The sequence below is a fragment of the Pongo abelii genome, chromosome 19 (assembly GCF_028885655.2).
Source record: "Pongo abelii isolate AG06213 chromosome 19, NHGRI_mPonAbe1-v2.0_pri, whole genome shotgun sequence".
In the NCBI taxonomy this organism is placed as follows: domain Eukaryota; kingdom Metazoa; phylum Chordata; class Mammalia; order Primates; family Hominidae; genus Pongo; species Pongo abelii.
The window spans coordinates 71,503,404-71,528,865 of NC_072004.2; the positions used below are offsets into that span (position 1 = coordinate 71,503,404).

Consider the following 25,462-nt stretch of genomic DNA (forward strand, 5'->3'; position numbering starts at 1 on the left):
CAGTTATGTAATAGAAAGTCCTCCATTATCAACCTGGCAATCCCCACACTCACAGACAAGTCAGAATGAATGGTTGCCCCAGGGCATAGATTGCTTGATGCTGTCTAAATCCCAGTGGATTTCTCTGCATCCACCTGTTCTCGATCTGCTCTGCCACATGGAACACACTGTGTCAGACAGCCTCTTCCCAAGTGACGTTAAAAGAACTGAAAGGCACAGATGGTAAGGGTGGCACAGAGAGATGCCTGTTAGTCTTGAGTTAAAATTTGGTGGGTGACTAGTCTTGGGCCCAGGCATGAATTAATTTTCTCACCATAAATACATCAGCGTCATGCTTCTCCCCACAGACACTTCCTAGCCTACATACAGCCAAACATGAGGCTGGCCAGAGAGAACTACGTGAGCCTCCCAGATCAACAGGAACTATCACATGACCAGATGATGGTCAGAGCGGGAATGATGCTGATGATGAGACTGCCTTCCTTTTATCTGAAACAAAGTGTCTATGAGTAATTCACAATTAAGAAACAGATTAAACACTTACTTTCAATAGATTCATAATCTTCAAGAAAGAACTTCCCCTTTGACAATACCAAAAGGACTGTGGAAAACAAGGTAAATGGCAACAAGGAAAAGTCCTGCTGATTGGCGGAAACTTTGGAGGCCAGGTGTATAAAAGGTCCAGATTGCAAGGGGTCTTCAGATTCTGGGAAACTCACCTCTGAACAGAAGCCCACCCTCCACCCCTGACACCATGACCCACTGTTGCTCGCCTTGCTGTCAGCCTACCTGCTGCAGGACCACCTGCTGCAGGACCACCTGCTGGAAGCCCACCACTGTGACCACCTGCAGCAGCACACCCTGCTGCCAGCCCTCCTGCTGTGTGTCCAGCTGCTGCCAGCCTTGCTGCCGCCCAACTTGCTGTCAAAACACCTGCTGCAGGACCTGCTGCCAGCCCACCTGTGTGACCAGCTGCTGCCAGCCTTCCTGCTGCAGCACACCCTGCTGCCAGCCCACCTGCTGTGGGTCCAGCTGCTGTGGCCAAACCAGCTGTGGGTCCAGCTATGGTCAGAGCAGCTCCTGTGCACCTGTGTACTGCAGAAGAACCTGCTACCACCCCACGACTGTCTGCCTGCCTGGTTGCTTCAACCAGAGCTGTGGCTCCAGCTGCTGCCAGCCCTGCTGCCGCCCAGCCTGCTGTGAGACCACCTGCTGCAGGACCACTTGCTTCCAGCCCACCTGTGTGTCCAGCTGCTGCCAGCCTTCTTGCTGCTGATCAAGTCCCAAGAGAACCACCATCCTCACACAACAAATTTCTGCTCAACTGACTCATCTTTTGGGGGACTAATTTACTTTGCTGCTGACAGCCACCAGGCTCTCACCCAAATTTTTATGACTTCTCTGCATGTTTAAAATCTTGGGAATCAGCTTGAGGGAGGGCAGAATACTTCATCCTGATTCTCTTTTTCCTTACACCTTGTGGATCGTGTGCCAGCTTCATGTGTTCTCAATTTTGAGTCATGGCCTCAGCTTTGACTCAGAAGTCAAGAGATTCATTCTCTGCTTCTAAGGAATATAGGTTTCTGCAACTGATCAATAATTTTTGCAATTATATTTTTGTTTTCAATATCCTCCTCATGGTTCTTGTATTCTTCTTTCTTCTTTTCATGATAACTTTGGGTTATGTCCTTGGTAGCAGAGATTCTTACCTATATATTTCTGAATAAACTCTGAACCATCCTCATCTCATATGGTGTTTTGTTTTATTTGAAAGTATTCCTGATATGGGATTTACACACATATCACATACCATAGGTATTATCCAATTTGATTCTCAAAACAGATGGTCATGTATTATTACCTTCATTTTTTTAGCTCAGTACAATTTAATGTGTGATGTTATGTAGCTAATAAAAGACAGACTCTTGTCCAAGCTGAGGTGCTCTCATTCTGCCCAAGGACACTTACATTTAACTCTCAATATAGCGAAATGACATTGGAAGTCAGCACTAGCAAGACATACACTTGAGTTTATTTAACAATGAGAGGAATAATCTCTTATATTTGCAGATAACATTCTTGTTCACAAAAAAGTTTTCCCAAATAAGTTTCCCACACCTCAGTGAGCAACAGCTGCATGATATGGCAGCAGGGACTGCATTTAATGGCTGCCCTGAAAGCAGGGAACTCTTTTCGTCTCATCCTCTGAACAGCCATTCATTCAATTCATCTGTATCAAAAAATGCTTGAGAATTCATTGTGGACTCATGAGAGAGAGTCTCATCTGAAGAAACTTATTCTCGATGTCACATAAATAAAATTGTTATATGGCCTCTGTCTCCTGAATACCTATTGACAAAGTAAATGAAACTAAGTTATTCCTTGTAAAATACAGACAGTACCTTATGCCACATTAAGAAAATTTGTCCCCTAATTGAAATGTTATGAGGAAAATTAAGTAAGAACAAAGCTGGGAATTGAGAAAGTATGCAACGGGCATGTAAGACTTGGCACAATCCATTATCTCTGTGCGAAGGAAGGGAATGAAACAACCTTCTGCAGTTTTTGAGGACAATATGAACCATCTAAAGAAATGCAAAACTTGTGTTTTCAGGGAAATCAAAATAATGTAAGAAAGGAGCAAAGTAGAACTTCTGCATTCATAGAAGTCATGATAGGGGGCAGTTCCAAGGTGGCCGAATAGGAACAGCTCCAGTCTACAGCTCCCAGCGTGAGCGAAGCAGGAGATGGGTGATTTCTTCATTTCCAACTGAGGTACCGGGTTCATCTCACTGGGGCTTGTTGGACAGTGGGTGCAGAATAGTGGGTGCAGGATAGTGGGTGCAGCACACTGAGCATGAGCCAAAGCAGGCCAAGACATCACCTCACCTGGGAAGCGCAAGGAGTCGGGGGAAGCTGTGACAGATGGCACCTGAAAAACTGGGTCACTCCCACCCTAGTACTGTCGTTTTCCAACAGTCTTACAAATGGCACACCAGGAGATTATGTCCCGTGCCTGGCTCAGAGGGTCCCATGCCCACGGAGCCTCACTCATTGCTAGCACAGCCGTCTGAGATTGAACTGCAAGGTGGCAGTGAGGTTGGGGGAGGGGTGCCTGCCATGGCTGAGGCTTGAGTAGATAAACAAAGTGGCCAGGAAGCTCGAACTGGGTGGAGCCCACCACAGCTCAAGGAGGCCCGCCTGCCACTGTAGACTCCACATCTGGAGCAGGGCATAGCCGAACAAAAGGCAGCAGAAACCTCTGCAGACTTAAATGTCCCTGTCTGACAGCTTTGAAGAGAGTAGTGGTTCTCCCAGCATGGAGTTTGAGATCTGAGAATAGACAGACTGCCTCCTCAAGTGGGTCCCTGACCCCCGAGAAGCCTAACTGGGAGACGCCCTCCAGTAGGGGCAGTCTGAGACCTCACGCGGCCGGGTACCCCTCTGAGACAAAGCTTCCAGAGGAAAGATCAGGCAGCAACATTTACTGTTCAGCAATATTTGCTGTTCTGTAGCCTCCTCTGCTGATACCCAGGCAAACAGGGTCTGGAGTGGACCACCAGCAAACTCCAACAGAACTGCAGCTGAGGGTCCCGACTGTTAGAAGGAAAACTAACAAACAGAAAGGACATCCACACAAAAACCCCATCTGTATGTCACCATCATCAAAGACCAAAGGTAGATAAAACCACAAAGATGGGGAGAAACAGAGCAGAAAAGCTGAAAATTCTAAAAATCAGAGCGCTTCTCTCCTTCCGAAGGAACACAGCTCCTCACCAGCAATGGAACAAAGCTGGACAGAGAATGACTTTGATGAGTTGAGAGAAGAAGGCTTCAGATGATCAAACTTCTCCAAGCTAAAGGAGGAAGTTCGAACCCATCACAAAGCAGCTAAAAACCTTGAAAAAAGATTAGACAAATGGCTGACTAAAATAACCAGTATAGAGAAGTCCTTCAATGACCTGATTGAGCTGAAAACCATGGCATGAGAACTACAGGATGAATGCACAAGCTTCAGTAGGCAATTCAATCAACTGGAAGAAAGGGTATCAGTGATTGAAGATCAAATGAATGAAATGAAGTGAGAAGAGAAGTTTAGAGAAAAAGAGGAAAAAGAAAGGAACAAAGCCTCCAAGAAATATGGGACTATGTGAAAAGACCAAATCTGCATCTGATTGGTGTACCTGAAAGTGACAGGGAGAATGAAACCAAGTTGGAAAACACTCTGCAGGATATTATCCAGGAGAACTTCCCCAACCTAGCAAGACAGGCAAATATTCAAATTCAGGAAATACAGAGAACGCCACAAAGATACTCCTCGAGAAGAGCAACTCCAAGACACACAATTGTCAGATTCACCAAAGTTGAAATGAAGGAAAAAATGTTAAGGGCAGCCAGAGAGAAAGGTTGGGTTACCCACAAAGGGAAGCCCATCAGACTAACAGCAGATCTCTCAGCAGAAACTCTACAAGCCAGAAGAGAGTGGGGTCCAATATTCAACATTCTTAAAGAAAAGAATTTTCAACCCAGAATTTCATATCCAGCCAAACTAAGCTTCATAAGTGAAGGAGAAATAAAATACTTTACAGACAAGCAAATGCTGAGAGATTTTGTCACCACCAGGCCTGCCCTACAAGAGCTCCTGAAGGAAGCACTAAACATAGAAAGGAACAACCGGTACCAGCCACTGCAAAAACATGCCAAATTGTAAAGACCATCAATGCTAGGAAGATACTGCATCAACTAACGAGCAAAATAACCAGCTAACATCATAATGACAGGATCAAATTCACACATAACAATATTAACCTTAAATGTAAATGGGCTAAATGCTCCAGTTGAAAGACACAGACTGGCAAATTGGATAAAGAGTCAAGACCCATCCGTGTGCTGTATTCAGGAGACCCATCTCACATACAGAGACACACATAGGCTCAAAATAAAGGGGTGGAGGAAGATCTACCAAGCAAATGGAAAACAAAAAAAAAGCAGGGGTTGCAATCCTTGTCCCTGATAAAACAGACTTTAAACCAACAAAGATCAAAAGAGACAAAGAAGGCCATTGCATAATGGTAAAGGGATCAATTCAACAAGAACAGCTAACTATCCCAAATACATATGCACTCAATACAGGAGCACCCAGATTCATAAAGCAAGTCCCTAGAGACCTACAAAGAGACTTAGACTCCCACACAATAATAATGGGAGAATTTAACACCCCACTGTCAACATTAGACAGATCAACAAGACAGAAAGTTAACAAGGATATCCAGGAATTGAACTGAGCTCTACACCAAACGGACCTCATAGACATCTACAGAACTCTCCACCCCAAATCAACAGAATATACATTCTTCTCAGGACCACATCACACTTATTCCAAAATTGACCACATAGTTGGAAGTAAAGCTCTCCTCAGCAAATGTAAAAGAACAGAAATTATTAAAAAAACTGTCTCTCAGACCACAGTGCAATCAAAGTAGGACTCAGGATTAAGAAACTCACTCAAAACCACTCAACTACATGGAAACTGAACAACCTGCTCCTGAATGGCTATTGGGTACATAACAAAATGAAGGCAGAAATAAAGATATTCTTTGAAACCAATGAGAACAAAGACACAACATACCAGAATTTCTGGGACACATGTAAAGCAGTGTGTAGAGGGAAATTTGTAGCACTAAATGCCCACAAGAGAAAGCAGGAAAGATCTAAAATTGACACCCTAACATCACAATTAAAAGAACTAGAGAAGCAAGAGCAATCACATTCAAAAGCTAGCAGAAGGCAAGAAATAACTAAGATCAGAGCAGAACTGAAGGAGATAGAGACAGGAAAAACCCTTCAAAAAATCAATGAATCCAGGAGCTCCTTTTCTGAAAGGATCAACAAAATTGATAGACCGCTAGCAGACTAATAAAGAAGAAAAGAGAGAAGAATCAAATAGACGCAATAAAAAATAATAAAGGGGATATCACCATCTATCCCACAGAAATACAAACTACCATCAGAGAATACTATAAACACCTCTACACAAATAAACTAGAAAATCTTGAAGAAATGGATAAAGACTAAACCAGGAAGAAGTTGAATCCCTGAATAGACCAATAACAGGCTCTGAAATTGAGGCAATAATTAATAGCCTACCAACCAAAAAAAGTCCAGGAGCAGACGGATTCATAGCCAAATTCTACCAGAGGTACAAGGAGGAGCTGGTACCATTCCTTCTGAAACTATTACAATCAATAGAAAAAGAAGGAATCCTCCCTAACTCATTTTATAAGGCCAGCATCATCCTGATACCAAAGCCTGGCAGAGACACAACAAAAAAATAGAATTTTAGACCAATATCCCTGATGAACATTGATGCAAAAATCCTCATTAAAATACTGGCAAACTGAATTCAGCAGCACATCAAAAAGCTGATCCACCATGATCAAGTGGGCTTCATCCCTGTGATGCAAGGCTGGTTCAACATACGGAGATCAATAAACGTAATCCAGCATATAAACAGAACCGAAGACAAAAACCACATGATTATCTCAATAGATGCAGAAAAGGCCTTTGACAAAATTCAACAACACTTCATGCTAAAAACTCTCAGTAAATTAGGTATTGATGGGACGATCTCAAAATAATAAGAGCTATCTATGACAAACCCACAGTCAATATCATACTGAATGAGCAAAAACTGGAAGCATTCCCTTTGAAAACTGGCACAAGACAGGGATGCCCTCTCTCACCACTCCTATTCAACATAATGTTGGAAGTTCTGGCCAGGGCAATCAGGCAGGAGAAAGAAATAAAGGGTATACAATTAAGAAAACAGGAAGTCAAATTGTCCCTGTTTACAGATGACATGATTGTATATTTAGAAAACCCCATTGTCTCAGCCCAAAATCTCCTTAAGCTGATAAGCAACTTCAGCAAAGTCTCAGGATATAAAATCAATGTGCGAAAATCACAAGCACAGTTATACACCAATAACAGACAAACAGAGAGCCAAATCATGAGGGAAACCCCATTCACAATTGCTTCAAAGAGAATAAAATATCTAAGAATCCAACTTACAAGGGATGTGAAGGACCTCTTCAAGGAGAACTACAAACCACTGCTCAATGAAATAAAAGAGGACACAAACAAATGGAAGAACATTCCATGCTCATGGATAGGAAGAATCAATATCGTGAAAATGGCCATACTGCCCAGGGTAATTTATAGATTCAATGCCATCCCCATCAAGTTACCAATGACTTTCTTCACAGAATTGGAAAAAACTACTTTAAAGTTCATATGGAACCAAATAAGGGCCCGCATTGCCAAGACAATCCTAAGCCAAAAGAACAAACCTGGAGGCATCATGCTACCTAACTTCAAACTGTACTACAAGGCTACAGTAACCAAAACAGCATGGTACTGGGTACCAAAACAGAGATATAGACCAATGAAACAGAACAGAGCCCTCAGAAATAATACCATACATCTACAACCATCTGATCTTTGACAAACCTGACAAAAACAAGAAATGGGGAAAGGATTCCCTATTTAATAAATGGTGCTGGGAAAACTGGCTAGTCATATGTAGAAAGCTGAAACTGGATCCCTTCCTTACGCCTTATACAAAAATTAATTCAAGATGGATTAAAGACTTAAATGTTAGACCTGAAACCATAAAAACCCTGGAAGAAAACCGAGGCAATACCATTCAGGACATAGGCATGGGCAAGGACGTCATGTCTAAAACACCAAAAGCAATGGCAACAAAAGCCAAAATTGACAAATGGGATCTAATTAAACTAAAGAGCTTCTGCACAGCAAAAGAAACTACCATCAGAGTGAACAGGCAACCTACAGAATGGGAGAAAATGTTTGCAATCTACTCATGTGACAAAGGGCAAATATCCAGAATCTACAATGAACTCAAACAAATTTACAAGAAAAAAACAAACCACCCCAACAAAAAGTGGACAAAGGAGATGAACAGACACTTCTCAAAAGAAGACATTCACACAGCCAACAGACATATGAAACAATGCTCATCATCACTGGCCATCAGAGAAATGCAAATCAAAACCACAATGAGATACCATCTCACACCAGTTAGAATGGCTATCATTAAAAAGTCAGGAAACAACAGGTGCTGGAGAGGATGTGGAGAAATAGGAACACTTTTACACTGTTGGTGGGACTATAAACCAGTTTAACCATTGTGGAAGACAGTGTGGTGATTCCTCAAGGATCTAGAACTAGAAATACCATTTGACCCAGCCATCCCATTACTGGGTATATACCCAAAGGATTATAAATCATGCTGCTATAAAGACACATGCACACGTATGTTTATTGTGGCACTATTCACAATAGCAAAGACTTGGAACCAACCCAAATGACCATCAATGATAGACTGGATTAAGAAAATGTGACACATATACACCATGGAATACTATGTAGCCATAAAAAACGGTGAGTTCATGTCCTTTGTAGGGACATGGATGAAGCTGGAAACCATCATTCTCAGCAAACTATCACAAGGACAAAAAACCAAACACCACATGTTCTCACTCATAGGTGGGAATTGAACAATGAGAATACTTGGACGCAGGAAGGGGAACATCACACACCGGGGCCTGTCATGGGGAGAAGGGAGTGGGGAGGGATAGCATTAGGAGATATATCTAATGTAAATGACGAGTTAATGGGTGCAGCACATCATCACGGCGCACGTATACATATGTAACAAACCTGCACGTTGTGCACATGTACCCTAGAACTTAAAGTAAACAAACAAACAAAAAAAAACCGAAGTCATGATACACAGAGGTTGGTGCTTCAGCTCCTGAACTGACGCAAGCTAAGCATTCACCCACGGAACGTTGATTGATACTGGATCTGTGAGAAATACAAAGATTAGGGACCTAGGTCCTCTTCTTGGGGACTCCTACCAGCAGGGGAGTGGTAGAAATACCTCTGATGAGCTAACAATGTAGATTTCCATGACAGATGCCACTTCTGAGACTGTGACTCTAGAATGCTCTGAAGACTTGGCTAAGAGACAACAGCCACTGACTGTGATCATCGTTCAGGGATGAAGTAAAGGAGATGAAAACTAGGACATTCTCTTTGACTAGCATCAGTTATGAAAGATGAATAAGCTCAGCATGTCTAATGTACAGTAATATGACTATAGTTAAAAACACTTTATCATATACTTGAAATTTACCAAGAAGGTAGATCTTAAATGTTCACACCACAAAAATAAAAAGGAAATGGTAATTATGTGACCTAATAAATGTTATTCACAATGAATATATATATCAGAGCATCACATTGCATACCTGAAATATACACAAATTTTTATTTGTCAATTATACCTAAGTACACCTTGAAAAAAAGTATTTAATTGATCTAGTTAATTATTACAAAAATATTCTTATCTTCAACATTAAAATTAGAAATTTTCTAAACAAAAATCACTAATTCTGTGTTGCCTGCCATGTGATGGGCATTGACTAAATGCTTTGTGTACATTATTATTAACTATTTAACAAACTTTCAAAATAGGTAATAATGTTCCCCTTGTAGAGGTGAGAAATTTGAGGCTGAGAGAGTTAACATATTGTCATAGACTAGTTTCTCCCAGAAGAGACTTTGAAGAAAAGATTCCAGTGAAACTAGTTTACTGGGAAGTGCAGATCACATCGGTAGGGATTGGGGAAGTGATACAGAAGAAGGCACACTATTAAGTCGGTATCACAGTCACCAACTAAAGCTTAAACTAAAGGGAAAACTATCAGAAATGATGAAAAACACACAGCTAGAATTATCCTACTTCAGGAATGGGGAAGCTAGAGTCTTTATAAATCAGCTCTCCAGAATCATTGGTTGAGTGTTTTTCTCTGTGTTGCATTCACAGGTGGCATGACTTTCTACAGCTGCAATACAGGAACCCTTAGGCACAGAGATGCAGATTTCGACAGATGGAAATTGATCAAAGCACACTAACATCCAAGATATACGAGTGCAGTCACGAAAACTTGTCTACGATCTACAATTAGCTCCACTCAAGTCAAATATTTGCTACTTAAATAGGATGGGCAGCCACAAGCTCTAGGAGAAGGAGGAAGAGGAAGAGGAAGAGAGGAAGCAGAGGAAGAGAAGGGACAGAAGATGAGAGGAGAAGGAAAGAGAAAAGAAGGAAAGAAAAACAGAAAGAGAGAGAGAAGGAAGGAAGGAAGGAAAGAAGGAAGGAAGGAAGGGAGGAAGGACGGGAGGGAGGGAAAGGAGGCAGTGGGGAGGAACTGAGGGAGGGAAAGGAAGGAAGGAAGGAAGGAAGAAAGAAAGAAAGCGAGAAGGGAAGGGAAGGGAGGGAGGAAGGGAGGAAAAAAGGAAGGAAGGAAGGGAAAGAGAAAGAAAGAAAGAAAGAAAGAAAAAAGAGAAAGAAAGAAAGAGAAAAAAAGAAAAGAAAGAAGAAAGAAGAAGGAAAGGAAAAGAAAGGAGAGGAAGTGAGATAAAATGAAGGCCAATTAAATAATCTATACTTACTTCTGCTATAATACAGTGCACCTAAGTTTCATAAACTCCGTTAATTACCACTAGTTCTATTCTCCCTTCACCCCTGGCCAGCACTCTTGTTGGTTTAGATAACTGCTGATAGAGCAGCTCAGAACATCCTTACTGAAGGGTCTGAGCCCCTGGTTACTATACCATTGTCCACTGTGATTGCCGTTTCTACTCATTTGTGGTTATCACTGGACATGGACACACTATGAGATTCTGCAGTGTTATGGGTTAATTTGTGTCCCTCAAAATTCATATTCAAATAGAATCATTTAAAATGTTATCTGATAAGACAAGGTCATATTGGAAACAATTAGGCCTCTGATTAAATATGACTGTCTATCTACAAGGGAGAAATTCAGAGACAGTATGCATATAGTAGAAAAATTATGTCAAACACACTTGGAGATGATAGACTTCGACACGTCAGGGAGAGAGACCTGGAACAGATAGTTCCCTCGCAGTCTTCAGATGAAAACAACATTGCCAACACCTTAATTTCAGAAAAGAGGCCTTCAGAACTTTGATAAATAAATTTAAGCCACTTTTTTTCAGTAATTCATCAGGGCACTGCTAGTAAATTTATATACTCAGTAAATCTCCTGAGCTATAGATATATTCTGCTACACTATATGGCTTGAGGGTAATTATCCCTCACCAAATAGGAACTACTTTCTCTGTCTGCTGCTTTGCTTGTATGAAGAGTCCAAAATGACTAGGCGATTAAGATTACTTTTGTTTATGCCGAAGAAATAGAGAAGCAAATACTATACTTTTTATTCACATGAAAACTTTAAAAAACCAAAAGTTACCTACTGGATTACAACTTGATAGAGTGATTAGCTGTCTTTGGGAACGAGTAAGAGGATATAATTGGGAGATAATAGGATTAATTTCTGTTTCCTAACATAGATGTAATGGGGACATAGATGTATTTACAATATAATACTATATCAAGTTGAAAATTAATAATTTGCATTCTTCTCAAATAAATAGTATACCTGGAAAATGTTTTAAACATGTTAGAACTCCATGATGAATCAGGCATCATCTCAACTCATCTAATTCCTTCATTAAAAAGAAATAGAAGGAGAGAGAGAAAACATGCTGCTTACTGTGTTAGTAACCGGGTTGCAGCTAGAGCCAGAGAGCATGCTGGTTGGCCTGAATCTCAAGCAGTTATGCCATAGAGAGTCCCATATTCTCATCCTGGAATCACCACACTCACAGACAAGTCAGAATGAATGGTCACTCGGGGCATAGATTGCTTGATGCTGTCTAAATCCCAGTGGATTTCTCTGCATCCAACTGCTCTCGATCTTCTCTGCCACATGGAACACACTGTGACAAACACCCTCTTCCCAAGTGACGTTCAAAGAACTGAAAGACAGGTGGTGTGGGTCGCACAGAGAGATGCCTGTTAGTCTTGAGTCAGAATTTGGTTGGTGACTAGTCTTGGGCCCAGGCATGGATTCATTTTGTCACTGTAAATATATCAGCGTCATGCTTCTCCCCACAGACACTTCCCAGTCTACATACAGCCAACCATGAGGCTGGAGAGAGAGAACTTCCTGAGCCTCCCAGATCACCAGGAACTATCACATGACCAGATGATGGTCAGAACAGGAATGATGCTGATGATGAGACGGGCTTCCTTTTATCTGAAACAAAGTGTCTATGAGTAATTCACAATTAAGAAACAGATTAAACCTTAATCTGTTTAACCTTAAGGAAACAACTACCCTTTGAGAATCACAAGCAGACTGGGAAAACAATGTAAACAGAAATAAGGAAAAGTCCTGCTGATTGGTGGAAACTTTGGAGGCCAGATGTATAAAAGGTGCAGATTGCAAGGGGTCCTCAGATTCTGGGAAACTCACCTCTGAACAGAAGCCCACCCTCCACCCCTGACACCATGACCCACTGTTGCTCCCCTTGCTGTCAGCCTACATGCTGCAGGACCACCTGCTGCAGGACCACTTGCTGGAAGCCCACCACAGTGACCACCTGCAGCAGCACACCCTGCTGCCAGCCCTCTTGCTGCGTGTCCAGCTGCTGCCAGCCTTGCTGCCGCCCAACTTGCTGTCAAAGCACCTGCTGCCAGCCCACCTGTGTGACCAGCTGCTGCCAGCCTTCCTGCTGCAGCACACCCTGCTGCCAGCCCACCTGCTGTGGGTCCAGCTATGGCCAGAGCAGCTCCTGTGCACCTGTGTACTGCAGAAGAACCTGCTACCACCCCACGACTGTCTGCCTGCCTGGTTGCTTCAACCAGAGCTGTGGCTCCAGCTACTGCCAGCCCTGCTGCCGCCCAGCCTGCTGTGAGACCACCTGCTGCAGGACCACTTGCTTCCAGCCCACCTGTGTGTCCAGCTGCTGCCAGCCTTCTTGCTGCTGATCAAGTCCCAAGAGAACCACCATCCTCACACAACAACCTTCTGCTCAACTGACTTATCTTTTGGGGGACTAATTTAATTTGCTACTGACAGCCACCATGCTCTCACCCAAATTTTTATGACTTCTCTTCATGTTTAAAATCTTGTGAATCAGCTTGAGGGAGGGCAAAATACTTCATCCTGATTCCCTTTTTCCTTACACTTTGTGGATCATTTGCCAGCTTCGTGTGTTCTCAATTTTGAGCCATGGTCTCAGCTTTGACTCAAAAGTCAAGAGCTTCATTCTCTGCTTCTAAGGAATATAGGTTTCTGCAACTGATCAATAATCTTTGCAATCATATTTTTGTTTTCAATATCCTCCTCATGGTTCTTGTATTCTTCTTTCTTCTTTTCATGATAACTTTGGGTTATGTCTCTGCTACCAGCGAGATTCTTAGCTATATGTTTCTGAATAAACTCTGAACCATCCTCATCTCATATGGTGTTTTGTTTTATTTGAAAGTATTCCTGATATGGGATTTACACACATATCACATACCATAGGTATTATCCAATTTGATTCTCAAAACAGATGGTCATGTGTCAGTACCTCCATTTTTTCAGCTGAGAACAATTTAATGTGTGATGTTATGTAGCTAGTAAAGGGCAGACTCTTGTCCAAGCTGAGGTCCTCTCTTTCTGCACAAGGACACTTACGTTTAACTCTCAATATAGTAGAAATGACATTGGAAGTAAGCATTAGCAAGACATATACTTGAGCTTTTTTAACAATAGGACAAATCATCTCTTATATTTGCAGATAACGTTTTTGTTTACAAAAAATTCCCAATTTCCCACACCTCAGTGAGCAACAGCTGCATGATATGGCAGCAGGGACTGCATTTAATGGCTGCCCTGAATGCAGGGATCTCTTTTTGTCTCAGCCTCCGACCAGCCATTCATTCAATTCATCTGCATCAAAAAAACGCTTGGGAATTTATTGTGGACTCATGAGAGAGAGTCTCATATGAAGAAACTTATTGTCGATATCATGTAAATAAAATGCTTATACAGCCTTCATCTCCTGAATACCTATTGACGAAGTAAATGAAACTAAGTTATTTCTTGTAAAATACAGACCGTACATTTTGCCACATTAAGACAATTTGTCCCCTAATTGAAATGTTATGAGGGAAATTATGTAAGAACAAAGCTGAGAATTGAGAAACTACACAATGGGCATGTGAGACTTGGCACAATCCATAATCTCTGAGCCAAGTAAGGGAATGAAACAGCCTTCTGCATTTTGTGAGGCCAATAGGAAGCATTCAAAGAAATGAAAAACTTGTGTTTCCAGGGAAATCAGAAGAATGCAAGAAAGGAGCAAAGTAGAACTTGTGCATTCATAGAAGTCATAATAGACACAGGTTGGTGCTTTGGGTCCTGAACTGATGTAAGCTAAGCATTCACCCATGGAAAGATTGATTGATACAGGCTCTGAGAGAAATATAAAGGTTGGGGACCTGGGTCACCTTCTTGGGACCTCCTACCAGCATTGGAGTGGTAGAAGTACCTCTGATCAGCTAAAAATGTAGATTTCCATAACAGATGCCAACTTCTGAGACTGTGAATCTAGAATGCTCTGAAGACTTGGCTAAGAGACAACGGCCACTGGCTGTGATCATCGTTCAGGGATGAAGTAAAGGAGATGAAAACTAGGACATTCTCTTTGACTAGCATCAGTTATGAAAGATGAATAAGTTCAGCATGTCTACTGTACAGTAATGTGACTATAGTTAGTAACACTTTATCATATACCTGAAATTTACCGAGAAGGTAGATCTTAAATGTTCACACCACAAAAATTAAAAGGAAATGGTAGCTTCGTGACCTAATAAACATATTATTCACAAGGAATATATATATATCAGAGCATCACCTTGTATACCTGAAATAGATACAATTTTTATTTGTCAATTATACGTCAGTACAGCTAGGAAAAAAGTATTTAGTTGATCTAGTTAGTTATTACAAAAATATTCTTATCTTCAACATTAAAATTGGTAATTTTCTGAACAAGAGACACTAATATGTTCTGGATTGCCTGCTATGTGATGGGTATTTGCTAAACGTTTTGTGTACATTATTATTAACTCTTTAACAAACTTTCAGAATAGGTATTAATATTCCCAGCATAGAGAGAAGAAAATTGAGGCTGAGGGAGTTAACATAATGTCATAGATTAGTTTCTCCCCACGAGACTTTGAAGAAAAGATTCCAGTGAAACTAGTTTACTGGGAAGTGCAGATCACATCGGTAGGAATTGGGGAAGTGATACAGAAAAGGGTACACTATCAAGTCAGTATCACAGTCACCAACTAAAGCTTAAACTAAAGGGAAAACTGTCAGAAATGATGAAAAACACACAGCTAGAATTATCCTACTTCAGGAATGAGGAAGCTAGAGTCTTTATAAATCAGCTCTCCAGAATCATTGGTTGAGTGTTTTTCTCTGTGTTGCATTCACAGGTGGCATGACTTTCTACAGCTACAATACAAGAGCCCTTAGCCACAGAGATGCAGACTCTGACAGATGGAAATTAATCCAAGCACACTAACATGCAAGATATATGGGCACACTTATGAAAACTTGTCTGAGACCTATGATTAGCTCCACTCAAGTCAAATCTTTGCTGTTTAAATGTGATGGACAGCCACAAGCTCTAGAAGAAGGAAGAAGCAGAGGAGAGGAAGAGAAGGAACAGAAGATGAGAGGGGGAAAGAGAAAAGAAACAAAAAAGAAAAAGAGAGAGAAGGGAGGAAGGAAGGAAGGAAAAGGAAAGGGAAGGGAGGGGATAAAGGAACCAAAAAAAAAAAAAACACGAAGGAAGGAGAAGGGGTGATTGAAGAAAAAGAAAGAAAGACAAATGAAGAAGGAAATGAAAAGCTGGGGGAGGAAGTGAGATATAAAATGAAGGCCAATGAAATAAGCTACACTTACTGCTGCTATAATACAGTGCACCTGAGATTCATAAGCTCCATTAATTACCACCAGTCCTATTCTCCCTTCACCCCTGGCCAGCACTCTTGTTTGTCTAGATAACTGACTGAGGGAGTAGCTCAGAGCATCCTTCCTGAAGAGTCTGAGCCCCTGGTTACTATACCACTGTCTGCTGTGATTACTGTTTTTACTCTTTTGTGTATCACTGGGCATGGACACACTGTGAGATTCTGCAGTGTTATGGGTTAATTTGTGTCCTCCAAAATTCATATTCAAATATAATCATTTAAAATGTTATGTGATAAGAAAAGGTCATATTGGAAACAATTAGGCTTCTGATTAAATATGACTGATATCTATACACAAGGGGGAAATTCAGAGACAGTATGCATATAGTAGAAAACTTACGTCAAACACACATGGAAATGATAGACATCTACAAGTCAAGGAGAGAGACCTGGAACAGATACTTCCCTCATAGACTTCAGAAGAAAACAACGTTGCCAACAGCTTAATTTCAGACTAGAGGCCTTAGGAACTATGAAAAAACAAATATAGGCCACTTGGTTTGCAGTAATTTATCATGGCACTGCTAGTAAATTAATATACTCAGTAAATCTCCTGAGCTATAGATATATTCTCCTACACTACATGGCTTGAGGATAATTACCCCTCACCAAATAGTAACTCCTTTCTCTGTCTGCTGCTCTCCTGACATGAAGAGTCCAAAAACTTTTGATTATGCTAAAGAAATAGAGAAGCAAATACTATAATTTTTATTTACATGAATATTTTTTAAAGCCAGAAGTTACCTACAGGATTACAACTTGACAGAGGGATTAGCTGTCTTTAGGAATGAGTAAGAGGATATAATTGGGAGAGAATGGGATTAATTTCTATTTCCTAACATAGATGTAATGGAGGCATAGATATATTTACAATATAATAATGTATCAAGTTGGAAATTAATAATTTGCAGTCCTCTGAAATGAATGGTATTCCTAGAAAATGTTTTAAACATGTTAGAACGCCATGATGAATCAGGTGTCATCTCAACTCATCTAATTACTTCATTAAATAGAAGGAGAGGCTGTGGATGGTGGCTCACGCCTGTAATATCAGCACTTTGGGAGGGCGAGGCGGGCAGCTCACAAGGTCAGGAGTTCGAGACCAGCCTGACAAATATGGTGAAACTCTCTCTCTACTAAAAATACAAAAATTAGTAGGGCATGGTGGCGGGCATCTGTAGTCTCAGCTACTCGGGAGGCTGAGGCAGGAGAATCCCTTGAACCCGGGAATCGGATGTTGCAGTGAGCCGAGATCACACCACTGCACTCCAGCCTAGGCGACAGAGCAAGACTCCGTCTAAGAAAGAAAGAGAAGAAATGACACTGCCTGTGCTAGTAACCAGGGTTATGGCTAGAGCCACAGCTTATGCACGTTGGCCTGAATCTCAAGCAGTTATGTCATAGAAAGGTCTACATTCTCATCCTGGTAATCCCCACACTCTCAGACAAGTGAGAATGAATGGTCACCCCTGGGCGTAGATTGCTTGATGCTGTCTAAAGACCAGTGGATTTCTCTCCATCCACCTGCTCTCGATCTGCTCTGCCACATGGAACACACTGTGACAGACACTCTCTTCCCAAGTGACGTTCAAAGAACTGAAAGACAGGTGGTGAGGATTGCACAGAGAGATGCCTGTTAGTCTTGAGTCAGAATTTGGTGGGTGAATTGTCTTGGGCCCAGGTATGGATTCATTTTGTCACTGTAAATATATTGGCATCATGCTTCTCCCCACAGACACTTCCCAGTCTACATACAGCCAACCATGAGGCTGGGCAGAGAGAACTTCCTGAGCTTCCCAGATCACCAAGAACTATCACATGACTAGATGATGGTCACAGCAGGAATGATGCTGATGATGAGACAGGTTTCCTTTTATCTGAAAGGAAGTTTCTAAGAGTAATTCACAATTAAGAAACAGATTAAACCCTTACTTTCAAAAGATTCATAACCTTTAGGAAACCACGTCTCCTTTGACAATACCAAAGGGACTGTGGAAAACAATGTTAACAGCAACAAGGAAAAGTCCTGCTGATTGGTGGAAACTTTGGAAGCCAGGTGTATAAAAGGTCCAGATTACAAGGGGTCATCAAATTCTGGGAAACTCACCTCTGAACAGAAGCACACCCACCACCCCTGACACCATGACCCACTGTTGCTCCCCTTGCTGTCAGCCTACATGCTGCAGGACCACCTGCTGCAGGACCACTTGCTGGAAGCCCACCACTGTGACCACCTGCAGCAGCACACCCTGCTGTCAGCCCTCCTGCTGTGTGTCCAGCTGCTGCCAGCCTTGCTGCCACCCAACTTGCTGTCAAAACACCTGCTGCAGGACAACCTGCTGCCAGCCCACCTGTGTGACCAGCTGCTGCCAGCCTTCCTGCTGCAGCACATCCTGCTGCCAGCCCACCTGCTGTGGGTCCAGCTGCTGTGGCCAAACCAGCTGTGGGTCCAGCTATGGTCAGAGCAGCTCCTGTGCACCTGTGTACTGCAGAAGAGCCTGCTACCACCCCACGACTGTCTGCCTGCCTGGTTGCTTCAACCAGAGCTGTGGCTCCAGCTGCTGCCAGCCCTGCTGCCGCCCAGCCTGCTGTGAGACCACCTGCTGCAGGACCACTTGCTTCCAGCCCACCTGTGTGTCCAGCTGCTGCCAGCCTTTTTGCTGCTGATCAAGTCCCTAGAGAACCACCATCTTCACACAACAACCTTCTGCTCAACTGACTTATCTTTTGGAGGACTAATTTACCTTACTGCTGACAGCCACCATGTTCTCACCCAAATTTTTATGAATTCTCTGCATGTTTAAAATCTTGTGAATCAGCTTGAGGAAGGGCAGAATACTTCATCCTGATTCTCTTTTTCTTATACCTTGTGAATCATGTGCCAGCTTCATGTGTTCTCAATTTTGAGTCATGGTCTCAGCTTTGACTCAAAAGTCAAGAGCTACATTCTCTTCACTTAAGAAACTTAAGTTGCTGCAAATGATTAAGAATCTTCACAACTATGTTTTCTTTTCAATATACTCATGATTCTTGTATCCTGCTTCCTTCTTTTAATGATCACTTTGGGTTATCTCCCTATAACCAGGGATCTTACCTATATATTTCTTAATAAATAAATTTGGAACTATTATTCATCCCATATGGTGATATGTTTTATCTGAAAGCATTCCTGACGTGGGATTTACACATATATCACATACCATATGTATTATCCAATTTGATTCTCAAAACAGACAGTCATGTATTATTGCCTCCATTTTCCAACTGGGAAAATTTTAATATGTGATGTTATGTAGCTAATAGTTGACAGACTCTGATGCAAGGTTGCGTCTTCTCTATCCAAAGACACTTACATTTAACTCTCAATAAAGTAGAAATGACATTGGGACTCAGCACTAGCAAGTTATGCACTTGAGTTTATTTAACAATGGAAAGAATCATCTCTAGTATTTGGCAAGAGATAACATTTCAATTCACAAAAGTCTTCCCAAATTAATTGCCCACCCGTCAGTGAGCAACAGCTACATGATACAGCAGCAGGGTCTGCATTTAACAGCTGTCATGAATGCAGGGATCCTATTGGCCTATACCAGCCAATAATTCAATTCACGTGCATCAAAGAAATTTTTTAACCTTTTTTTAAGGTTCAGGGGTATGTGTGCCGGTTTATTTTATAGTTAAATTGTGTGTTGCAGGGTTTGGTGGGCAGATTAATTTTTCACCCAGGTAATAAGCATAATACCCGATAGGCAGTTTTTTGATCCTCATTCTCCTCCCACAGTCCATCCACAGGTAAGTTCCAGTGTCTGTTGTTCCCTTCTTTGTGTTCATATGTATTCAATGTTTGGCCCCCACTCTTATGTGAGAACATGTGGTATTTGGTTTTCTGTTCCTGTGTTAGTTCCCTTGGGATAATGGCCTCCAGCTCCATCTGTGTTGCTGCAAAGGACATTATCTTGTTCTTTTTTTCCTTTTTTTTCTGTGTAGTATTCTATGGTGTATATGTAACACGTTTTCTTTATCCAGTCTACTTTTGACGTACATTTTAAGTTGACTCTATGTCTTTGCTATTGTGAGTAGTGCTGCAATGAACATACGCATGCATGTGTCTTTATGGTAGAACAATTTATATTCATTTGGGTGTATACCCAATAATTGAATTGCTGGGTCAAATATTAATTCTAAGTTCTTTGAGAGATCCCAAAACTGCTTTCCATAATGGTTAAACTAATGTACAATTCCACCAACAGTGTATAAGTGTTCCTTTTTCTACAAAAACTTGCCAGCATCTTTTATTTTTTGACTTTAATAAGAGCTATTCTGATTTGTGTCAGAGGGCATCTCATTGTGGTTTTAACTTGCATTTCTCTAATGATCAGTGATGTTGATCATTTGTTCATATCCTTTTTGGCCGCTTGAATGTCTTGTTTTTAAAAGTGTCTGTTCATGTCCTTTGACCACTTTCTAATGAGATTGTTTGGTTTTTGCTTGTAAATTTGTTTAACTTCCTTACAGATTCTGGATATTAGACCTTTGTCGGATAGATAGCTTGCAAATATACTCTCCTATTCTGTAGGTTGTCTGTTTACTCTGTTGATAGTTTCTTTTGCTGCGCAGAAGCTCTTTAGTTTAATTAGATCCCATTTGACAATTTTTTCTCTTTTTACAATTACTTTTGGTGACTTCATCATAAAATCCTTGCCTAGTCCTGTGTTTAGAGTGGTATTGCCTAGGTTGTCTGCCAGGGTTTTTATAGCCTTGGGTTTTACATGTATGTCTTTGATCCATCTTGAGTTGATTTTTGTATACCATGTAAGGAAGGGGTCAAGTTTCAATCTTCTGCAAATGACTAGCCAGTTATCTCAGCACCATTTATTAAATCAGGAGTCTTTTCCCCATTGCCTATTTTCATCAACTTTGCTGAAGATCACATGTTGTAGGTGTGCAACATTATTTCTGGGTTGTGTATTCTGTTCCATTGGTCTATGTGTCTGTTTTTGTACCAGTACCATGCGGTTTTGGTTATTTTAGCCTGTAATGTAGTTTGAAATCAGTTAAAGTGATGTCTTCGGCTTTGTTATTTTTGCTTAGGATTGCCTTGGCCATTCAGGCTGTTTTTTGGTTCCATATGAATTGTAAAACTTTTTTTTCTCATTCTGTGAAGGCTGTCATTGGTAGTTTGACAGGGGTGGTATTGAATCTGTAAATTGCTTTAGGGAGTATGGCCATTTTAACAATATTGATTCTTTCTACCCATGAGCCTAAAATGTGTTTCAATTTGTTTGTGTCATCTTTAATTTCTTTGAGCAGTGTTTTGCAATTCTTGTTGTAGAGATCTTTCACCTCCCTGGTTGGCTCTATTCCTAGGTATTTTGTTGTTTTTTGTGGCTATTGTGAAAAGGATTACATTATTGATTTGGCTCTCAACTTGGATGTTGTTGGTGTATAGGAATGCTACTGATTTTTGTACAATAATTTTGTATCCTGAAACTCTGCTGAAGTTGCTAATCAGATCAAGGAGTTTTGGGGTAGACACTATGAGGTTTTCTGGGTGTAAAATCTTATTCACACAGAGAGATAGTTTAACTTCCACTTTTCCTATCTAGATACCTTTACTTTATTTCTCTTGCCATATTTCTCTGGCTAGGACTTTCATTACTATTTTGAATAGGAGTGGTGAGATATGGCATGTTTGCCTTGTTCTGGTTTTCAAGAGGACACATCAAAAACTTTTCAGAATGCATCGTATCCTCATTTGAAGAGACTAATTCCTTCATATCAAATAAATCAAATTCATATCTGGCCTCCTCCTGAAATTTCATTGAAAAAGCAAAATGGAATTAAGTAATTCCATGTAAAATACAGACCATACCTTATGCAACATTTAGGCAATTTGACTTCCTGATAAAAATGTTATCAGGAAAATTAAGTAAGGACAAAGTTTAGGATTGAGACACTATGCAACAGGCATATATGACTTTGCATAATCCATAATCTCTGAGCTATCTAATGGGTTAAAACAATCTTCTATGTTTTATGAGGCCAAAATTAAGCATCTAAAGGAAATAAATATTTGTGTTTTCAGGGAAATCAGAAGAATGTAAGAAAGACTGAAAGTAGAAAAATGTGTACATTCGTAGAAGTCATGGTAGACAGATGACTGGTGCTTTTGGCCCTGAACTGATCGTACAACTCAAGCATTCACTAATGGAAGGACTGATTTATACTGGCTCTGAGAGAAATAGAAAAGTCTGGGACCTGGATTACCTTTGTGGGACCTCCTACCAACATGGGAGTGCTAGAAATACCTCTGATGAGCAAACAATGTAGACTTCCAGGACAGATGCCAACTTCTGAGGCTGTGTACCTAGAATGCTTTGAAGACTTGGCTAAGAGACAAAACCCATTGACTGTGATTCTTCTGGGGTGACAGGGTAAAGGAGATGAAGACCTAAAACATTCACTTCAGCCAAGATCAGTTATGCAAGGTGAATAAGTTCTGCAGACCTAGTGTACAGTAGTGTGGCTATAGCAAAAAATACTTTATTTTACACCTGAAATGGCAAGTGTGTGAGCTAATGAATATGTGAATTAGCTTCACTGTGGTGAATATCTCACTATAAATATATATATCAAAACATCACTTTGTATACCTTAAATATATACAATTTTTATTCAGTTATACCTCAATAAAGTTAGTAAAAACCAAATCTAGCAGCACATCAAAAAGCTTATCCACCATGATCAAATTGCTTCATCCCTGGGATGCAAGGCTGGTTCAACATATGCAAATCAATAAACATAATCCATCACATAAACAGAACCAATGATAAAAACCACATGATTATCTCAATAGATGCAGAAGAGGCCTTCAATAAAATTCAACATCCTTCATGTTAAAAACTCTCAATAAACTAGGTATTGATGGAACATATCTCAAAATGATAAGAGCTATTTTTGACAAACCCATAGCCAATATTACACTGAATGGGCAAAAGCTGGAAGCATTCCCTTTGAAAATGGCACAAGACGAGAACGCCCTCTCTCACCACTCCTATTCAACATAGTATTGGAAGTTCTGGCCAGGACAATCAGGCAAGAGAAAGAAATAAAGGGCATTCAGATATGAAGAGAGGAAGTCAAATTGTCTTTGTTTGCAGATGATGTGATTCTATATTTAGAAAACCTCAGTGTCTCATCCCAAAAACTCCTTAAGCTGATAAGCAACTTTAACAAAGTCTCAAGATACAAAATCAATGTGCAAAAATCACAAGCATTCTTATATACCAATAATAGACAAGCAGAGAGCCAAATCATGAGTGAACTCCCATTCACAATTGCAACAAAGAGAATAAAATACCTAGGAATACAACTTACAAGAGATGTGAAGGACCTCTTCAAGGGAAACTATAAACCACTGCTCAAGGAAATAAGAGAGGACACAAACAAATTGAAAAACATTACATGATCATGGATAGAAATAATCAATATCATGAAAATGGCCATGCTGCCCGAAGTAATTTATAGATTAAATGCTATTCCCATCAAGTTAACCTTGACTTTCTTCACAAAATTTAAAAAAAAAAAAAAACTACTTTAAATTTCATATGGAACCAAAAGAGAGCTTGTATCACGAAGACAATCCTAAACAAAAGAACAAAGCAGGAGGTATCACGCTACCTGACTTCAAACTATACTACAAGGCAACTGTAACCACAACAGCATGGTACAGGTATCAAAACAGATATATAGACAAATGGAACAGAACTGAGACCTCAGAAATAACACCACACATCTACAACCATCTGATCTTTGACAAACCTGACAAAAACAAGCAATGGGGAAAAGATTCCCTATTTAATAAACTGGGCTGGGAAAACTGGCTAGCCATATGCAGAAAACTGAAACTGGACCCCTTCATTATACCTTATACAAAGGTTAACTCAAGATGGATTGAAGACTTAAATGTGAAACCCAAAATCATAAAAACCCTGGAAGAAAACCTAGGCAATAACTTTCAGGACATAGACATGGGCAAAGACTTCATGACAAAAATGCCAAAAACAATCACAACAAAAGCCAAAATTGACAAATGGGATCTAATTAAACTAAATAGCTTCTGCACAGCAAAATAAACTATCATCAGAGAGAACATACAACCTATAGAATGGGAGAGAATTTTTGCAATCTACCCATCTGACAAAGATCTAAAATCCAGAATCTACAAGGAACTTAAACAAGTTTACAAGAAAAACAAACAACCTCATCAAAAAGTAGGAAAAGGATATGAACAGACACTTCTCAAAAGAAGACTTTTATGTGGTCAACAAACATATGGAAAAAAGCTCATCATCATCGATCATTAGAGAAATGCAAATCAAAACCACAGTGAGATACCGTCTCATGCCAGTCATAATGGTGATTATTAAAAAGTCAGGAAACAATAGATGCTGGCGAGGCTGTGGAGAAATAGGAACGCTTTTACACTGTTGGTGGGATTGTAAATTAGTTCAACCACTGTGTAAGACAGTGTGGCAATTCCTCAAGGATCTAGAACCAGAAAAACCATTTGACTCAGCAATCCTATTACCAGGTATATACTCAAAGGAATATAAACGATTCTACTATAAAAACACATGCTCATGCTAAATGACGAGTTAATGGGTGCAGCACACCAGCATGGCACATGTATACGTATGTAACTAACCTGCACATTGTGCACATGTACCCTAAAACTTAAAGTATAATTTAAAAAAATGCACATATATGTTTATTGCAGCAGTATTTACAATAGCAAAGACTTGGAACCAACCCAAATGCCCATCAATGATAGACTGGATAAAGAAAATGTGGCACATATACACCATGGAATCCTATGCAGCCATAAAGACAATGAGTTCATGTCCTTTGCAGGGACATGGAAGAAGCTGGAAGCCATCATTCTCAGCAAAGTAACACAGGAGCAGAAAACCAAACACCGCATGATCTCGCTCATAAGTAAGAGTTGATCAACGAGAACACACAGACACAGGGAGAGGAACTTCACACACCAGGGCCTGTTGGGGGGGTTGGAGGCAAGGGGAGGGAGAGCATTAGGACAAATACCTAATGCATGCAGGGCTTAAGACCTAGAGGACAGGTTGATAGGTGCAGCAAACAATCATGGCACATGTATACCCACTCAACAATCCTGCACATTCTGCACATGTGTCCTGGAACTTAAAGTAAAAGAAAAAAGGTTGATCTAGTTAATTATTATAAATATATTCTTATCATCAACATTAAAATTAGTTTAGGAATTTTCTGGAGAGAAAAGAAATAATATGTTTTCAGTTGCCTGTCATTTGATGGATATTGTGTAAATCTTTTACGTACATTATCATTAATTATTGAAAAAACTTTCAAGGTAGGCATTAGTGTTCTAATTGTAGAGATGAGGAAATTGAGGCTGAGAGATGTAATGTC

The 25,462-nt window shown here is 40.5% G+C and overlaps 3 protein-coding genes across 3 annotated transcripts; all 3 read left to right on the top strand.

The window, feature by feature from the left end:
* Nucleotides 1-747: 747 nt before the first annotated feature.
* Nucleotides 748-1,749, top strand: LOC100937701 (keratin-associated protein 9-2). The gene has a single exon (XM_003778846.4). It carries the CDS (start codon nt 755-757, stop codon nt 1,274-1,276), a length of 522 nt encoding a protein of 173 aa, XP_003778894.1. The 5' UTR covers nt 748-754; the 3' UTR covers nt 1,277-1,749.
* Nucleotides 1,750-11,581: 9,832 nt separating this feature from the next.
* Nucleotides 11,582-13,427, top strand: LOC112129660 (keratin-associated protein 9-4). The gene has a single exon (XM_054546646.2). The coding sequence runs from the start codon at nt 12,473-12,475 to the stop codon at nt 12,950-12,952; it is 480 nt and encodes a 159-aa protein (XP_054402621.1). The 5' UTR covers nt 11,582-12,472; the 3' UTR covers nt 12,953-13,427.
* A 4,710-nt stretch (nt 13,428-18,137) lies between these two features.
* Nucleotides 18,138-19,132, top strand: LOC100447272 (keratin-associated protein 9-2). The gene has a single exon (XM_002827558.5). It carries the CDS (start codon nt 18,140-18,142, stop codon nt 18,662-18,664), a length of 525 nt encoding a protein of 174 aa, XP_002827604.4. The 5' UTR covers nt 18,138-18,139; the 3' UTR covers nt 18,665-19,132.
* Nucleotides 19,133-25,462: the final 6,330 nt, after the last annotated feature.

Excerpts from the sequence above, each read along its gene's own strand:
- LOC100937701 (XM_003778846.4), top strand. The coding sequence starts at position 755 with ATGACCCACTGTTGCTCGCCTTGCTGTCAGCCTACCTGCTGCAGGACC.
- LOC112129660 (XM_054546646.2), top strand. The coding sequence starts at position 12,473 with ATGACCCACTGTTGCTCCCCTTGCTGTCAGCCTACATGCTGCAGGACC.
- LOC100447272 (XM_002827558.5), top strand. The coding sequence starts at position 18,140 with ATGACCCACTGTTGCTCCCCTTGCTGTCAGCCTACATGCTGCAGGACC.